The 18,879-nt window shown below is 41.4% G+C and overlaps 3 protein-coding genes and 1 pseudogene across 3 annotated transcripts; 2 read left to right on the plus strand and 2 right to left on the minus strand.

The window, feature by feature from the left end:
- Positions 1 to 204: 204 nt before the first annotated feature.
- Positions 205 to 2,890, minus strand: LOC134383890 (histone H2B type 2-E). Its single transcript, XM_063105394.1, has one exon. It carries the CDS (start codon positions 2,535 to 2,537, stop codon positions 2,157 to 2,159), a length of 381 nt encoding a protein of 126 aa, XP_062961464.1. The 5' UTR covers positions 2,538 to 2,890; the 3' UTR covers positions 205 to 2,156.
- On the plus strand, positions 2,838 to 3,266 carry LOC134383889 (histone H2A type 2-C). Its single transcript, XM_063105393.1, has one exon. The coding sequence runs from the start codon at positions 2,873 to 2,875 to the stop codon at positions 3,260 to 3,262; it is 390 nt and encodes a 129-aa protein (XP_062961463.1). The 5' UTR covers positions 2,838 to 2,872; the 3' UTR covers positions 3,263 to 3,266.
- LOC134383888 (histone H2A type 2-B-like) lies at positions 3,157 to 3,817 on the minus strand. The gene is made up of 2 exons (XM_063105392.1): positions 3,616 to 3,817; positions 3,157 to 3,558 (listed from the first exon to the last, which is right to left on the minus strand). Exons 1-2 carry the CDS (start codon positions 3,815 to 3,817, stop codon positions 3,425 to 3,427), a joined length of 336 nt encoding a protein of 111 aa, XP_062961462.1. The 3' UTR covers positions 3,157 to 3,424.
- Positions 3,818 to 9,695: 5,878 nt separating this feature from the next.
- On the plus strand, positions 9,696 to 11,451 carry LOC134384260 (RNA ligase 1-like; annotated as a pseudogene).
- Positions 11,452 to 18,879: the final 7,428 nt, after the last annotated feature.

Below are 18,879 nucleotides of genomic sequence, written 5' to 3' on the forward strand. Positions count from 1 at the left end.
CCAATTACTAAGCATTAACAGTGACTTCGTAACAGGCTATTTCAGCCCCAGTGCTTGTCTGGGTTAGAAGTTTGACTGATGGCTTATAAATAAATGTTCGTCTTCCAGATCAGTGGCATCCAGCTTCTCCACAGACCCACTGGTGGTTGTACCTGTTAATTTTATTTACTGAGAAAATATATTGCACATAAAAGAGTCCAGCAATGCATTTAAATTAATTGGTAACTTTATTAACAACAATAGCATCTATACACATCTGAAAACACACATGCAGGAAACATAAAATTTATTAAGTCTATGATAATGTCTGGAGCTTATTTGGATTCATGAAACATCTCCAACCAACTCCAGAAGCCCTTAACCAAGAGCAGAGTTGAGTAACTGATCAGAACATCAGTGTCTTCATCAGCAAAATCACGGCTTGGACAAAAAGATTCAAATTCCACAAAATAAAACTAAAATGCAACTGTCCTGGCATCTGAAGATACAAATATGGTGGGCAGTGTTAGCTGCATGACCAGCGGACCAATCGCTTAGCTTCTCTCAACCGCATTTGTAAAAAGGATATTGACTCTGCAGTCCTGTCTATCTTGCAGGACTGACCAAGTAAATAAGGTGGTGAGTGGAAATTAAAATCTCATCTCAGTGGGGAACAGAGAATCAGGATTGGTGGGAAAGGGGTAAGAAAAGAAGGAAAAATTCTCTTTCCAGTGACCAACACTCTGAATTTAATGAAAATCAAAAAAAGGTGACAGTAAACTCGAAGCGAAAAGGGAGGACCTAGCATTTCCACCTCCTCTCAGATGCAAAAAGGCCCCCCTCCCAGCTGTTGCACTTGAGGTGACTAAAGAAATTTGGAGGAGCTCCATAAATATTTTCATTTTCATTGAGTCTTCGCATACTTCTAACAGAAACGAACAGCATCCATCTGTCTAGAGAAGTGACTAAGAAAGAGGTGGGATATAAAATGTAATTCAATACTAATTCAGTAAATAGTATTTAAGTGTCCACTGTACGCCAGGCAGATTGAGGCTGAATACATAGTGAAAAACCAGACCAGCAAAGTCTCTGTCACGGGCTTAAGGAGAAAGATCATAAACAAGAAAGCAAACGAACCAATTTCATACAGCTGCTAGGAGGAAGATAAAACAGACAAGCAGGACCGAGAGCTGCGAATTCCTGAGTGAATGACCTGGGAAGGTCTCTGAGAAGTGACTTTTGAGCATAGATCTAAAATGACCAGTGCCTTGGGGCCGGCCCGTGGCTCACTCGGGAGAGTGCGGTGCTGATAACACCAAGGCCCCGGGTTCGGATCCCATATAGGGATGGCCGGTTCGCTCACTGGCTGAGCGTGGTACTGACAACACCAAGTCAAGGGTTAAGATCCCCTTACTGGTCATCTTTAAAAAAAAAAAAAAAAAAATGACCAGTGCCTTGCAGTAACCTGGGACCAGAGCATTCCAAGCAGAGAGTATTAAATGCAAATATAATACACAACCCGAGAAATAGTAAAGATTTCAAAGCCCCAAAGCGAGAGGCGGAAATCGAAGTCTACGAATTCCGCGGCGGCGCGAGATTTTGAATATCCTATCGCCCAATCAGAAAAAGGCTGGGACCCGGCAGCGCCAGCTCCGCGCAAAGAGCACAGAACTGCGGGTACCCACATCGCAGCGTAGGACTGGTGAGCCGACACAAGCCGCTGCCAAGCTTCAGCCGTAGGCCTGTCACCCAGCGTCCGGAGGACCCGGGCTTAGTTCTGTCTTGGAGTGTCCTCTCAAATTCTGGCCGCAATTAGCCACTTGGCTTTAGGACGAAAAAACATACTAAACAAAGTCGCCTGGACACAGCCTGAACGAAGCAGGGGCGGGGGTGAATAGGGGAACATTCTCAACATCCCACTTTAGAGCTTCCTCCTAGGAAAGCTGAGACGCACGGCAGGGGTAGAGATGCGCTGTAGATTTAACAGCAAATCCAGTCATGCGCTGGGAACCTCGAGTCACAAACGTTTAAGAAGTTACGTGTGCCACTTTCTATGACTTTTAAACTAGAACTTACTTCATAAAAAGGAACTAACAGAAAAGTGAACAAAGCTCTTCCTAGTGATTAAGTGGGTGGCTCTGAAAAGAGCCTTTGGAGTCGGGCGGCCGGGCAGGGACTCACTTGGAGCTGGTGTACTTGGTGACCGCCTTGGTGCCCTCGGACACGGCGTGCTTGGCCAGCTCGCCGGGCAGCAGCAGGCGCACGGCAGTCTGGATCTCACGGGAGGTGATGGTGGAGCGCTTGTTGTAATGGGCCAGGCGGGACGCTTCGCCGGCGATGCGCTCGAAGATGTCGTTGACGAACGAGTTCATGATGCCCATGGCCTTGGACGAGATACCGGTGTCGGGGTGGACCTGCTTGAGCACCTTGTACACGTAGATGGAGTAGCTCTCCTTGCGGCTGCGCTTCCGCTTCTTGCCGTCCTTCTTCTGGGCTTTAGTGACGGCCTTCTTGGAGCCCTTCTTGGGAGCCGGAGCGGATTTTGCCGGTTCAGGCATGGTAAGACACAAGGTCAGCACGATTTAGCAAAGAAAAGAAGTATGAGAATGGGCGGGTCCGAGCCCTTTATAACCACCTTATGCAAATTAGGGCTCCGAAAGTCTTTCATTTCCATTGGTCCATGTAGGGACCTTGCGTTTTCAGTAATACCTACGTAACAACACCAACTCTTGATTTTATTGGCCGTTTCTGGAGCCATGTTAGGACCAATGAAAAACTCGTCCCTAACCCCACCCCTAGGAAAGCTTATAAAGGCTTTCTTCTTGGTTCTGTTTCAAGCTTACTTTGCTGCGAGATTCTGACTTTTAGCTGTTCTTAACCTGGTTTTTCCGTCATGTCTGGCCGTGGCAAGCAAGGAGGCAAGGCCCGTGCCAAGGCCAAGTCGCGCTCGTCCCGCGCTGGCCTCCAGTTCCCAGTGGGCCGGGTGCACCGCTTGTTGCGCAAAGGCAACTACGCCGAGCGGGTGGGGGCCGGCGCGCCCGTGTACATGGCGGCTGTGCTCGAGTACCTGACCGCGGAGATCCTGGAGCTGGCGGGTAACGCGGCCCGGGACAACAAGAAGACGCGCATCATCCCTCGCCACCTCCAGCTGGCCATCCGCAACGACGAGGAGCTGAACAAGTTGCTGGGCAAGGTGACCATCGCCCAGGGTGGTGTGTTGCCTAACATCCAAGCCGTTTTGTTGCCAAAGAAAACCGAAAGCCACAAAGCTAAAAGCAAATAAATCCTGACAGACTAAACCAAAGACCAAAGGCTCTTTTTAGAGCCGCCCAAGTTCTCAAAAGAAAGAGCTAACGCGCTGTTTCGTGAGCAGCCCTTAATTCAACATTTCGGTGGCTCTTAAAAGAGCCTTTGGGGTTAATGGGGATGGCGTCAAGCCTCCTAATCACTTGTTCTTGCCAGGCTTATGACTCTCCGTTTTTTTGGGTAACAAGACAGCCTGGATATTGGGCAAGACGCCACCCTGTGCAATGGTGACACCCCCGAGTAACTTGTTGAGCTCTTCGTCATTTCTCACGGCTAGTTGTAAATGGCGAGGGATGATGCGCGTCTTCTTGTTGTCCCGGGCCGCGTTACCCGCCAGCTCCAGGATCTCCGCGGTCAGGTACTCGAGCACAGCCGCCATGTACACGGGCGCGCCGGCCCCCACCCGCTCGGCGTAGTTGCCTTTGCGCAACAAGCGGTGCACCCGGCCCACTGGGAACTGGAGGCCAGCGCGGGACGAGCGCGACTTGGCCTTGGCGCGAGCTTTGCCTCCCTGCTTTCCGCGTCCAGACATAACGGCTTAAAACGCAATTACAGCTTCTTTTCCAAGGAGAAGATGTGGAAAGGACAACCAATTTGATGTGACTTATAAGAGCTACCGGGAGGGGTGAAGGGAAGTAGTTTGATTGGCTAAAGGCGGAGCTGTATCAAATAGCCAATAGGAAAGCAGAAAACAGATTCTTGGTTTGCATCCTGCAGTACGAGGAAATGACGGGTTTTCTAAGTACCTACCAATCACTGAGAGCCACATTAAAGCCCCTTAGGTGCATGCCAGGATTTTTAAAGAGAGAAAGCTTTCAAACAAAACGCTGTTTTGGGGGGGTTTTTTGTCGTTACTACTGAGTGGCAATTTGAGGGGTTGTTGGTTGGTTTGTTTCCATCTTAGAACAGGGAAATTCCAAGAAGGACCGTTAAGGACCCACAGAGAGCCTCAAGTAGACGGAGAATTACTTGCACTTAAAGGTATGGGATTCCCAAACCGACTGTCCTCTTGAGCGCTGTTACCCTCCAAGCCCAGCCCTTTCTGTCTCGTCACAGCCCAACTCCCTTAAAGAATACTAAGGCTACCTTCTTTCTATCCCCTCAATTTAGTCGCTGGCTGCGATGTAGCTTCGCCCTACCCCCACCCGCCTGCGCCCCTCGGAATCGGGTTTGACCAGTGGCTGGAACAGATTTGTCATCCTCTTCTCGACCTCCAGGAGGCGTCCAATAGCGCCTTGAAAGTTGCTCCCTTGGCTTTCAAAATGTCGCTCTCCGTTTTTCTTCTTACCTCTCCGACTTTCCTTATTCTGCTCCTAAATCCGCGAGTCCATCTGAACTCTGCTTCTCTATCCCCAATTCTTCACTCTTCCCGAGGAGTCTTATCCAGTTCCATGCTTTCAACTGTCCAGATTCGTTTGAGAAGCCCAGACCTTTATACCTGACTATTTACTGGATACTTCAATGGTTTGTCTCAACAAGCACCCCAAACTCAAACTCAACCTACCCAAACACGAACTCATGCAAACCACCACCGCTCTCTTCTCTTTGGCCTCTTGCTCTAAATTGCACCAACAAACTTCCAGGTAACTAACCCAGAATCTACTCTTCCCTTCTCAACAGCATATCCAGTCAGTTACTTCCTTAACATCTCTTCAGCCTTTTTCTCCATACTCCCCTTGTCTACCTCAGCAGCGCTTTCTTAGATTTCAGCTACAGCCCCTGATGGGTAACTTTGCCTGCAGGATCCAATCGCTCCACGCGCCTCCTTTAGAAGTCTTTCCTGAAAGCTCTTTAGTTTCTTCTTCCCAGCTTCCTCTCCCTGGGAGTTTTACATCCCCCACACCATTTTCACCCTTAGTATTCCATAAAGACAAAAGGTAGAATGCTGTAGAGAAAAGAATAGACAAATTCTATTCTTTGAGCCCTTTTCTGATGCTCTTTCTTTTATCCTCACCTTTATTCAACTGGCATTTATTGTGTGTGCTATTGGGCAATGGCTGTACAGATAATTGAGACCAGTATAAATAAGTCTGTGATAAAAATGTCTCCAGAAAATGGAGGAAATCTGGTGAACTCTGCGAGTTGAATTAGTTAATATCAGCAGTCTGTTAGAAATTACCTCTGGTAAGAATGCTGGTACAGATTTGGGAAACACCCAAGTCCAATCAAAGGACTTGAATGGGAGCGTTTCTTCAATAGTAGAATATAACGGAAGCTAATTCTAACCCAATTGATTATATCATCTGAGAACATAAATGTGTTAACAGAAAGGTGTGGTCCACATGGAGTCAGTTATAGTAGTAATATTTTGCATTTCTCCAACACTAGAAGTATATGTCTGGTAGACACAAAGGTTTATGCTACTAGAGAAGGATCCTTGGTTATGAAAACATCAGCCTTTTCTCATAACCTGGGTGAAATATTTCTGAAGACTATCTGAGAGGGAAAAAAAACAAGTGTTTTTGTTTATTCTCACACCACAATCACCAACAAAGACCTCTGTAACCAAATATGTGGGGGCTTTTCCCTACACACCAAGCAAGCAATTAATTCTACAGCAGATACCAGCTAGGTATCCTCAAATTCAATACCAACACTATCTACCTGAAGATACTGCCAGATCCCACGGGTTGAAGACTCAGTCCCCAAGACTGTCCCTCACTTCAGACACTGATCTGAAGTCCAGGCCTCTGGAACTTCTGACCCACAGGCCATGAACTGGGGTTCCCATGACCCTCTCTTTGGGTTTGATTAGTTTGCTAGAGCAGTTCACAGAACTTAGGGAAACATTTATGTTTTCCAGTTTATTATACAGGATATTACAAAGGATACAGATGAAGAGATGCATAGGGTGAGGTATGGGGGCAGAGGTACTGAGTTTCCATGCTCTCCCTAGGAACCTCCCCACCCTCCAGGAACCTCCACATGTTCATGTTACCAAACCTAATGGGGTTCATTTGCCCATTCAATCGGAAAGCCAAACATGGAAGCACAGGTCTTTGCAGCAGAGAAAAGGTTTTATTCACAGGATGGCCCAAGCGAGAATATGGGAGAATTATATCTCAAATCCATCTTCTCCACAGAGGGAAAGAAGATATATTTATGGGGAAGTGGTTAGGGGTGGTACAAGGCATAGGGATTGCTGTTGGTTAAAAGGTTTGAGGGAGTTCCCCAGAGATATGAACAGGCGCAAGCTGTCTGCACGCCTCTGCATGTTCAGAAAAATGGTGGCATTAGCAGGATCTGGAAGTGGAGTCTTTGGTCCTCTGACATGAAAAAGTCACCCATCAGACATTCATGCAGGCTCAGTAGAGAGGTCTGCTGGCTCAACCATCCTAGCCTGGTTTGTGTTGGGCCAAGCTAACTCCAGCAGCCCTACAAAAGCACAGGCACACAACTTGTGACTTCTGTGCTAGAGGTGTTATCTTAAAAGGCAGGTAGGCAGAAACAGAATGAGAGGTTAGTTATGGAAATTTAATGAAAGAAGAACAATTTAAACAGGGAATATGTTTTAACTGAAAAGTCACAGTTATATTGAGCTTTCCAGAAGCTCTCTGAACCCTAGCCTTTAGGGTTTTTATGGAAGCTACATTACATAGGCATGATTAAAGCATGAACAACAACTGTAGAAATATGATTGGACAAAAATGGTATGATCCAATACTAACAGACTGATTGGGGGATACCCAGCAAGGCCTGTTGTTCAGATTCTTGGCCTCTCTGGGCAGGATTCCTTCCTCCCAGGTATAGGGCAGGGCCCCTCCCACCTGAAATGGGGGTATTATCACAGGGGGGCTTATCACATACAATCAGACAACGTAGGTAAGAGAATTTTTTTATGGCTAACTCCAAGATAGAAAGGTGAAGTAAGGTTTGTTTCTATGGCCTGCCTTGGAGAGAAAAAGGAGCAGGAGAAAGGAGGGCAGGAGAAAGAGACTGTTTTCTGAGCCTAAAACAACATGCTTATTGTTTTAGTCACTCAGGAAATAAGAGCTATGGGAGTTATGAGCCAGGAACCATGGACAAAAACCAAAAGATATATATCATAATATTACAGTAAACAACCCTCTTTGCTCAGATTCCATGCTCAATTAACAACTTTTTTACTATTCTATATTTTTTCAGTCTTTTTGTTGTTTTTCCTGTTTAATTTTTCTAACTTGTGGGTGGGGGGTGGCAGGACGGAGAGAGAGGCAGATACAGGGATTCAAACCTTTGACCTTGGAGTTACCAGCACTGTGCTCTCCCAAGTGAGCTAACCAGTCAGCCCCCTCTGATTATTCTATTTCAAGATAAAAAAAAGATGATTCTGAGAAGGGAAGAGCCAGTTATGGGAAGATATATCCACCACTAGAAGTTAATTAATTTGCATTCTGGACTATTCATAGATTTCTTGTGTATTTTTTTAGTGTTGGACCCTCCCCAGGAAGCCAATCAACTCTGGAAGTTCTGATAGTGTCAACTTTTCAAACCTACAGGGTAGAAAACAAAACCCACATAACAGGGACGCCACCACAACCCTGGCACCCTGTGAGACCCTCCCTAAGAGGCCAGCTGACCTCACTTTCTCTTTGACCTTCGATCTCTTTTTTAACTTCTATCACAGTGCCCTGTGCTATGAGAAAGGGTGAAGGAAAAAGAGATTATGTGATAAGCCCTATGCTAGTGGCTACCTACAAGTACATATAATTGTCTGTTTCACAGATAAGGGAACTGAGGCTCAGAGGAATTAAAGCAGTTCCTGAAGGTCACCCAGCCACTTATTAAGACATGATTAGAAGCCAGGTCTGCCTGACTCAAAGTACATGCTCTTTGCCACTTTACTCATACTCTTTCACCAACGAGATGTTGAGCTTATTGAAGTCACTTAACTTCTACAGCCTTGCTTTCTTCCTCTGTAAAATGAGAGAGAGAGAGAGAGAGAATTAGATTTAATACTTTAGATTCCATACAAAACCTTATTAGATAAGTCAAAGTAGGCCAATATCCTACAAATTATATCAGGCTAATTACTGCCTATTGCTCCCCAGAGCTCCCTCCCAACATTCTTACTGGGGCTATTATAAAATAAAATAGAGCAGACCATTTGTAAAAGTATACACCATCACAAACAAATAAGCTGGATTTTATTTCCTTTAACACCCATGAGATTTTTAACCAACGGCAACTGAATTCCTTCCCAGGCAATTTAATCAAACATTTATTTTGTATTCTAGTTCCATTTCACTCACAATCCTCTCCTTTCCCATCTCCCTTCATCTGTCCCCACCACCACCCTACCTCCTCCATGCTGAGCTGCACACCATTCATGAGATGAGTAAGACCTTTTCACAACTCCCTGCCATTGCACACACAGTTGCCTCTGGCTGGAATGCTTCATCCTTCTCTTAACCTAGCAAATTCTCATCCTTCCAGATTTAGCCCAAATATAATCATGAGGGCTTCCCTACTCTCACACAAACATCCTCTGCGTGCCCTCGTTTCTTTGTTCACATCCTGGTGATAGCAGTTACCATTCTGTACTGTGCTTTAATGTTCTTCTCACCTCCTTTCTGTAATCACCTCAAGGGAGAGACCATGTCTTCCTTGCATTTGAGCCAAGAGTTCTTGATTTCTTCTACCTGGTTCTTAGTAGGTTCATTAAATGTTTTTGGTATAAATAAATAATACTCTTAGAAAATTGGCATTTTCTTTTCTAAAATATTTATCTTTAGTCAACAATCAATCTCCAAGAGCCAACCATAAATAGTAGGCTGTGATAGACTGAATGATGGAAGATATGACAGAAGCTTATCAATTAAATAAAACTAATATACCCTCCCATAATAGAGTTGTTATAATAAATGTAAAGAACCTAGTATGGAGCTGGGAAACTGAGAGGCCCCAAATCTGGATTAGGAGGCTGTGATGATTAATTTTCTGTGTCAACGTGAGTGGGATAAGGGATGCCCAGATAGCTAGTAAAACATTATTTTGGGGTGTGTCTGTGAGGATGTTTCTGGAAGAGATTAACATTTGAATCCATAGGCTCAGGAAAGAGGATCACACTTATGATCAGGTGGGTATCATCCAATCTATTAAGGGCCTTCACAAAGAACAAAAGGATGCAAAAAAGGGGGGGGGGCAAATTTGCTTTCTGCTTGAGGAGGTACATCTCCCTGGTTCTCAGGCTTCCAGGTTTGAAGGCTTTCCTGGTTCTCTACCTTGTAGACAGCAGAGGTGGGACTTCTCAGCTCCATGATCACATCAGCCAATGCCTCATAATAAATCTCTATCTATGTATCTATATATATCCTGTTGGTTCTGTTTTTCTGGACAACCCTAACTAATATGGAGGCAGAATAGCTTAATGATTAAGAGCCCAGACTCTGCAACCTGACTCTCTGGGTTTGCTTACCAGATCTGGGACTATGGGCAAGTTACCTAACCTGTAAGGGTCTCTGCTTCCTCATTGGTAAAGCAAGAGTAGTCACAGTAGCTATTTTGTGAGCTTGCTGTAAGAATTAAAAGTTCATAAATGTAAAACATTTAGAACAACACCTGGCACCAGCAAAACAGGAGCATCCCAAAATTCCTTGAATGAATTTGTCATTTCAAAAATAAACATTGGAGGGGGCCGGCCCGTGGCTCACTCTGGAGAGTGCGGTGCTGATAACACCAAGGCCCCGGGTTCGGATCCCATATACGGATGGCCGGTTCGCTCACTGGCTGAGCGTGGTGCTCACAACACCAAGTCAAGGGTTAAGATCCCCTTACCGGTCATCTTTAAAAAAATAATAATAAATAAATAAATAAAAAATAAACATTGGGGGCCGGGGCCGGCCCCGTGGCGCACTCGGGAGAGTGCAGCGCTTGGGAGCACAGTGGCGCTCCCGCCGCGGGTTCGGATCCTATATAGGAATGGCTGGTGCGCTCACTGGCTGAGCGCGGTGCGAGCGACACCAAGCCAAGGGTTGCGATCCCCTTACCGGTCACAAAAAGACTAAATAAATAAATAAATAAACATTGGGGTGCCTGGACGTGGAGTTGTTAGCGGCCTGAAAGCCCCTGCTGGCTGCTGCAGGACTTTGCCATTTGAAAGCGCGCTCTGCACTAGCACTGCCTGTCAGGCCCACCACGAGGCGCCTGGGCTCCCTGCAGTGGAAAATGCCGTGTGTGTTTGTGATGGAGGTGGAAGAGGGGCCGTTCGCCAAAAGGGAGCAGCAGACCAACCATACCTTTGGGCTCAGCTAGATAGAAAACCCAACAAACAAGCTGACAAAAGATTTAAAATTTTTCTGCATTCAAAAGAAAACTCAAAAGAATTTTTTTGGGGGGCCGGCCCGTGGCTCACTCGGGAGAGTGCGGTGCTGATAGCACCAAGGCCCCGGGTTCGGATCCCATATAGGGATGGCCGGTTTGCTCACTGGGTGAGCGTGGTGCTGACAACACCAAGTCAAGGGTTAAGATCCCCTTACCGGTCATCTTTTTTTTAAAAAAAAAAAAAAAAAAAAAAAAGAATTTTTTTGGAATGTCGAGAAGGACTTCAGACCTGTTCCAGAGTCCTGGATACCAGCAAAGAAAATAGAACAATTAAATGGGAATCCGGTACCTGATGAAAATGGACACATTCCTGGTTGGGTACCAGTAGAGAAAAACAACAAACAGTACTGCTGGCATTCCTCTGTAGTTAATTATGAATTTGAAATTGCTCTGGTACTAAAACATCATCCTGACGATCCTGGACTTTTGGAAATGAGTGCAGTGCCACTATCAGGTCTCTTAGAACAAACACTGGAACTTATAGGAACAAATATCAATGGAAACCCGTACGGGTTAGGAAGCAAGAAGCATCCCGTACGTCTTCTTATACCACGTGGAGCATTTCGAATAAGAAATCTGCCTTCATTGAAGCACAGTGATCTGTTATCCTGGTTTGAAGGTTGCAGAGAGGGTAAAATTGAAGTCAGTATGGCATTGCTGTGATGGCTGTTTAATTAAGGTCCATCGCCATCATCTTTGTTTATGCTGGCCAAGTCCAGATACTTATACAAATTCAAAACCAGTTATTATCAACATGAACCTGAACAAATATGAGTATATCTTTGATACTGTTTATTTAATTATTTTTCAAAAATAGATAATCAGAAATTTGGTAGGCTTAAAGATATAATACTTGATGTATAAAATGGAAATGCAGTTAAAAGTAGCTTCATTACTGTTATATTACTGAATATTCTGCCATATTTAAAAATATCTCAAGGTTTCTGTCATTCACTGTGAAACATACCAGTGTCTTCCAGCATCTGAAGAAATGAACTTCCAGTTGCAAATACCTTTTCAAAATTTTATTTAGAATCAACAGATTAATTTTAATTTCTCGACACAGAAATCTAAGTTACAGTAAGCTCCTGAGTTTTTACAAAGGCTGGATTCTGTCCACTGTAACTGGGTAGTAATCTAAAGACAATAATTACCAACAGTTTTATATCATTTACTTGTAAAATTAAGTAGTTTAAGCTCAATTTAATTTTGCTAGACATTTAACAAAACATATGTCACAACGTTATAACCTGGGTGTGTCTGTGTGTATACAAGGGTACTTCCAAAAGTTCATAGAAATGTAGAATTAAAAGATAACACATATATTTCCATGAACTTTTTGAAATACCCTTGTGTGTGTGTATATCATAGTTAGTATTTGAGAATCTTAACACATAAAAATAAGTACATACAAACAAACTGCAATTTTAAATATCAAAAGTTTACCTGCATACTCTTTAAAAATTTAAAACATTATGAATGTAGAGACATCATAGCTCACTGCCTACTTCATAGTCATTCTAAAAATCTTCAAAAATACACTTTTCCAGTAAGATAAAAATTTTCATATAATTTTATTTACTAAAAATTCCAATTTAAGGAAAGGTACCAAGGTAGTAAGAAGGAAATTCCTTAGTTCAGAGGCTTTCTTGATTTCTAAATAGAATTTTAACTTATAAAGTTAATAAATAGTTAAACAAAACTACAGTTACAGATGGTCCTTAATAAATGGGGAAATTAAAAGGACTTTCTTCATCTTCTTCAAACTGTTCAGAAGCAGCAACAGGGCTAGTTAATTCACCTCCCAGTTGTTCAGAAAATCTTTTTAACTTCTCAAGAGAATTTGTTTTTCACTTCTTCCTTGTAATTATACTTCAGATCTTCAATTTCTTCAAAAAATGAAGGATAAAAATTTCCCAGTTCTTTTTTCAGTTTTTTTATTTTCTCCTAGTGGAAACATTATCTTTAAAAGTCCCACATAGGAATATAATACATGTTTTAGGTTTGGACTAATTTAATCACAAACATGAAAGCCAAAGTAAATAGGCAAATATGGTTAGAAAGGCAGAAGTATTTTCTTAAGACTTTGTTAATAAGGTTTCATTGTACCATATAAACAACTAACTTGTTAACTGTCACATCAAATTATCTATTCTCTAAGTTATGTTCTAGTCTTTGACTAAAATTAATAAACTTAGATTATGTTGGGATTTAATCTTTCTCTAAAAGCATATCACATACTCTCAATGAGGAAATTAAAAAGACTTTGCTATTCACAACATTGAAATTATTCCAGTTAAGATTTTTTTGGTTTAGGCTTCATTTATATTGTTTTTATAATATCTAATTTTTAATGAATGATGACCAACTTTTTATAAATATACTTATGATCAGGGAAACCCTAGGACTTCTGCCTGTTAAGTTAGGCCTCTGATAAAGAGAGAGAGTTTGAGCTTTACTGACTGTTTAGAATAGCCAGTAATTACTAGCTAATTCTCATACCAATGCCCTTAATCTGTTTATAGAGTCTTTTGAAAAAAAAAAATATATATATATATATATATATGACCGGTAAGGGGATCTTAACCCTTGACTTGCTGTTGTCAGCACCACGCTTTCCCAAGTGAGCCATGGGCCAGCCCTACAGAGTCTTAAAAGAGGTAAAGCATAGTAATTTCTTTTAAGGGAACTATAACTTTAAGGGAAGATTCCTGAAAAGAATTTCAAAAGGAACTAAAAGACACTGTTTCCAATATGACCCAAAACTTAAGAAAATATTGTAATACGATCTATATTTGTTACAATTAAAAAATAAACTTACTCTTTAGTCCTTAAATAAATAAATAAATAAATAAAATAAACACTGGGTTTATCCTATGACCCAGCAATTCCACTTCTGTATATAAACCAAGCAGAAATGAATGTTTATGTCCAACAAAAAGCATATACAAGAGTGTAGTATATTCATATACTGCCATACTGTTGGTGTGAGCAGTACTGAAGCCACGTTGGGACCTAAAACTGCCTGGGCTGCAGGAAATGTTAATAGACACAGGTTTTTTTCTTAGCATATATTTCTCTGAGTTACTTCTTTTCTCATGGTTATTTGATATTTTGAACCTTGGCTACGGGGCAAGTTGACATTATTGACAGTTGTTTTCTGGTCAGCCTGGAGCTATAGACTTGCAATGAGATGTGTACTATCCAGACCCTGAGAAACCAAGGAAGACGTAAATAAAGCTATGCTGATTCCACCCCTCTAGCCAGGACTATGAGATAACAACAAAGATGGGAGCAGAAGCCAGATGGAGCCTTGGTGAGACCTTTTACTTCGCTCCTTGCACAAAGTCCCCACAGCTCACATCCCACTCCTGCTTTTCATTTCCAACATTCCATTCCCTTAATCTCCTCTTTAAAAACCCTTCAGTAAATCTGAGTCAGGAAAATAGGTTAGCCTAATAACACCTCAGGTGACTGGTATTCCTGAGTTAAATCTGACATCCATTTTCACCAACTTTTGAGTTGTTTGTTTTTGTTAGGGTACAGGCAGCCAGATTTGGGCCTGGTAACAATACTATATGACAATGAAAATGAACAAATTACTACCACACACGGTAAATCTCACAAACATAATGTGCAAAAGAAGACAAACACATATGAATTCATACTGTGTGATTCCATCTATATGAAGTTCAAAAACGGGCAAAACCAATCTACAGTGATAAAGATTAGAATAATGGTTACCTGTGGCAGGGAGGTATTGACTTCCCTGGGAACCTTCTGAGGTGGTGGAAATTTTCTATATCTTGGTATGGGTGTATTTGTGTGTAAAATGAAATTGTACATTTAAGATTTATAAATATCTTACGTGTAAATTATACCTCAATAAATACAAGTTAATTTTTTAAAATAAATATTGAATTAATCATCATGGGGAAAAATAATGAGTACTCTGCAAGCATCCCAATCCTGTTACAGATTAGTGTTTCTTGTTATTTGTTTTGTTTAATTTCACATGAGGTGGCAACCATAATCTCTCGGTGCTTAAGGCCTCTAAAAGTTTTCATCTGGTCAAGACAGACCTTCACTAGATAGCAGATATTATTTTGACTATGTTTTTATTAGAAACAAAGAGAACAAGCTTGCCCTAGGGAGCTCGCAACTTGCAAAGCTTTCATTTATTTTTAAAATGGGAATAAGAATGATGTTGGCCCTCTCCATTCATACGTTAATTCACTCGTCCATCCAATACATTTTATTGAACACTAATTATGCCAACACTGAGCTCAGCATCACAGATCTAGAATATAGTGAATACCATTCCCTGTGCCTGGATCTATCTCTCTTTCCACATGGTTAGTTCCCTCTAGTCATTCAAATCTCTGTTTTTTAAATGTAACCTCCACAGAAAGGCTTTCCCTGACCACAGCCTCCCACCACTCCCTACCATTGTCACTGGATTAGCAAGTTGCAAGGCCCTGACCAAAAACAAGTTCTATAGATGCCATCTCTAATAGCTTTCTAATCAATTTACTTCTCTCTAGCCCATCTCCTGCCTTCATTCAGGTTATCTTTCAGCCAGACTACTAACAAAGGCTTTTAGACCCCTCTCCCTTTTACTCGTTCCACTCTTCCAATATACTCTTCACTCACTAGCTAGAGTGGTCTTTCTAATAAACATTCTGATTTCTTTTCTCACCATATACTCTCTCCCCAAGTGGTTTCACCTCCCCACCTCACCCACTCACCCACCACCCATCCCCAGTGATCTCATTTCATCTTTAATAACCCCTGACCAAGAGATGCCTCAAATACACTTCTCAGATGTTAAAATTAGTGGACAAAACCTTAATGAGAAATAGGAAATTACAGACTTAAAGTATCTCCCACAATTACAGACAAAAAAAGAATAATTTTACAGTGGAGAAACCTGATAGATACCACCTAATTGAGTGATCAGAATTATCACCAGTAACAGGACAAGTCAAGATCATGTGCCCCTGGTTAGGTTCACTGAGAAGGACTGTCATTTCTGCAGTATTTCTGCCAAAAATGTATATCCTATATCTTAATCATAGTGAAATATTAGACAAACCCAAATTAAGAGAAATTCTACAAAATAAATGGTCTATACTCTTCAAAAGTATCAAAGTCATAAAAGACAAAGACTGAGGAACTATTCCAGATTAGTGGAGACCAAAGAGTCATAACAATTGAATGCAACATGTGACCCTAGACTAGAAAGGTTTTTTTCATTTTATATGTAGAACAACAGTGTAACAGTTGGCAAATTTTGAATAAGGTTTGTAGATTAGATAATAGTACTGTATGTTAATTTCCAAAGTTTGACAATTATATTCCGGTTATGTGAGAAAATGTCTTTTTTTTTTTAGTAAATACACATTAGTAATTATACATTAGGATTCTCCAAAGAAACAGAACCAATAGGAGATAGATAGATAGACAGATAAATAGATAGATAGACAGATTTTATTATAAGGAATTGGTTCTGTGATTATGAAGGCTAACAAGTCCCAAGATTCCCAAGACCTTCAGGGTGAGTTGGCAAGCTGGAGACCCAGGAGAGCAAATGGTATAGTTCCAGTCTAAGTCCAAAGGCCTGAGAACCAATGGAGTATTTCCTGTCCAAAGACCAGGATGGAGACTCAGGAGGAGCCAGGGTTTCTGTCTGACTCCAAAGGCAGAAGAAAGCCGATTTCCCAGTTCCAAGGCAGTCAAGCAGGAGGAAGTCTCTCTTATGCAGACGAGGGTCAGCCTTTTTGTTCTATGTAGGCTTGCAACTGGTTGGATGAGTCCCACCCAATGAGGCAGGACAATTTGCTTTACTCAGTCTACCAATTTAAATGTTAATCTCATTCAAAAGACTCTCACAGAAACACCCAGAATAATGTTTGACCAAATATCTGGGCATCCATGGCTCAGTCAAGTTGACACAAAATTAAGCATCACTGGTAGTTGGAGGTAAATTGGCTTAATCTCTGAAACTTATTCTCATACAGTTCAGAAAAAAATTATGTATGTGCAGATAGATACATAAATATAAAGGAAACATGTTAAAATGTTAATATTTGGGTAATCTGGGTAACAGGGTAAAGAATATACAGGAATTACTTGTACTATTTTTGTAACTTCAGATGCACAAACCTGCTAATTATCCTTGACATTTCTCCTCCATAACCAAGCCATTACCACATCTTGTAGCTTTTACTCTCCTAATATATGTCTTGTAGCCACAATTTCTCTCCATCTCCATCACCACCACCACCTTCATCCAAGTCATAATCATCTCTCACTTTGACTGCTACAATAACCTCCCAACTGGTCTCCTGCTTCCACTTTTGACTCCTCTACAATCTTTTCTCCACCCTGCAGCCAGTGATCTTTGCGAAATATAAATTTTAAGTCAGCTAAGTGCAATGCATGATCCTTGATTGCATTTCTAAAAGTTAAACATTGTAAAGGACACTGTCTTATTCAGTTTGTGCTATTATAACAAGATACTGTAGACTGGATAATTTATAAAGAACAGAAATTTATTTTCTCACAGTTCTGGTGGCTGGGAAGTTCCAGATTAAGATGCCAGCAGGCCAGGTATCTGGTGAAGGCCAGTTACTCATAGATGGGGGCCATCTAGGTGTCCTTACATGGCAGAAGTGACAGAAGGAGTGAACTCATTCCCTCAAGCCCTTTTATAAGGCACTAATCCATTTATGAGGAAGGAGCACTCGTGGCCTAATCATCTCCTAAAGGCCACCCCAGTGGGGACAAAGTTTCAACATGAATTTTGGAGGGGACACATTAAACTACAGTAAACACTAATGAGACAGTTGGGGAAATTTGAATATCAACTGCATATTAGATGGTAGTATTAACGTTAAATGTCTTGGGTGTGGTTATGGAGGAAAATGTCTTTGTTCTTAAGTATATGCTGAAAGTATATAGCAGTGAAGTGTAAAGAATTTTGCACCTAATTGAAGTGATTAAGCAAAAATAATAGTTATTTTGTTATTGTTATTATACACACATATTCAAAGAGAGATACAAAGCAAGTCTAGCAAAATGTTAGTCTAGGTGAATGGTAGGTAAATGGGTTGCTCATTGTACTAATCTTGCAACTTTTCTGAAAGTTTTAAATTTTTTAATTTTTTTAATTTTTATTTTTATTAGCATATTCATTATTACAAATCATACTTATTCTTTATGCCTCTTATCCAATCTCTCCATTTCCCCCTCCCCCTCCTCCCTCTAACAACCATAGATTCGTTCTCTCCATCTGATAGATTAACTGTTCCTCTGTTGGTTTGTTGCCTGAATGATCTGTCCAGTACTGAGACAGGTGTGATCACATCCTCCCCTATTATCATAAATCAGATGCTGCTTCTATTACTCTGGAGTGTGCTTTGTAGAGAGAAAGGACCTCTTCTGAAAGTTTTAAATTTTTTTTAAAAACTAGGGAAAATATTATATGTCATTGTGTGTTAAATTTCTTGTGTGTGATAAGGGTATTGTGGTTATATAGAATATCCTTGTTCTTAGCAGATACATGTTAGAGTACTTAGGGGTGAAATGTCACACTATCTGCAACTTATTTTCAAATGGTTCGACCAAAAATTATATATAAATATATTTTTAAAGTATATATAAAGTACTTAGTATAATTTGTACAAATGTAAAAAACAAATGGTGAATCTAGTGAAAGGTAGAGGGTGTTGCTTTGTACTACAGTATTCAATTTTTCTGCGGGTTTGAGATTTTTTAAAATGAGAAGTTGGGGAAAATACTTAGAAGATAATATAAATATATAAAGTATTAAGGATACAAAATAAAATCAAAATAAATTTAAGTTATATATCATCTTGGAAAAATCTCATTCTGTTATATCCTTGCTTAAAACCTTCAGTAGTTTCCCACTCTTCCCAGGATAAAGACGAAATCACCTAACAAGGTCTGTGAGGTCTAACGTGGTCTTGCCCCTGCCTCTTCCCTCCGTACGACTGTCCACTAACTCATTCCCATCATCTCTGCCCCTGGGCTCCGACCATACATAACTACACCCTAACTACACCAAAGGAGTGACTTCCCACAAGTTCCTCCTCCTGGCCTTTGCAAGTGCAGCTAACACATCCTGACTGTATAGGACTGAGATACAGGTTTTCATGCTGTCTCTTCTGGGCTGTTCCCCTAAATCTCCTCTTGGAAGCTTTCTCTTCACCCCTTCCCCCAAGTGTGGGTGGCATGCCTCCTTAGCATCCTGTGCTTAGTTTCATCGTA

This window comes from Cynocephalus volans, chromosome 8, assembly GCF_027409185.1.
Source record: "Cynocephalus volans isolate mCynVol1 chromosome 8, mCynVol1.pri, whole genome shotgun sequence".
Classification (NCBI taxonomy): Eukaryota; Metazoa; Chordata; class Mammalia; order Dermoptera; family Cynocephalidae; genus Cynocephalus; species Cynocephalus volans.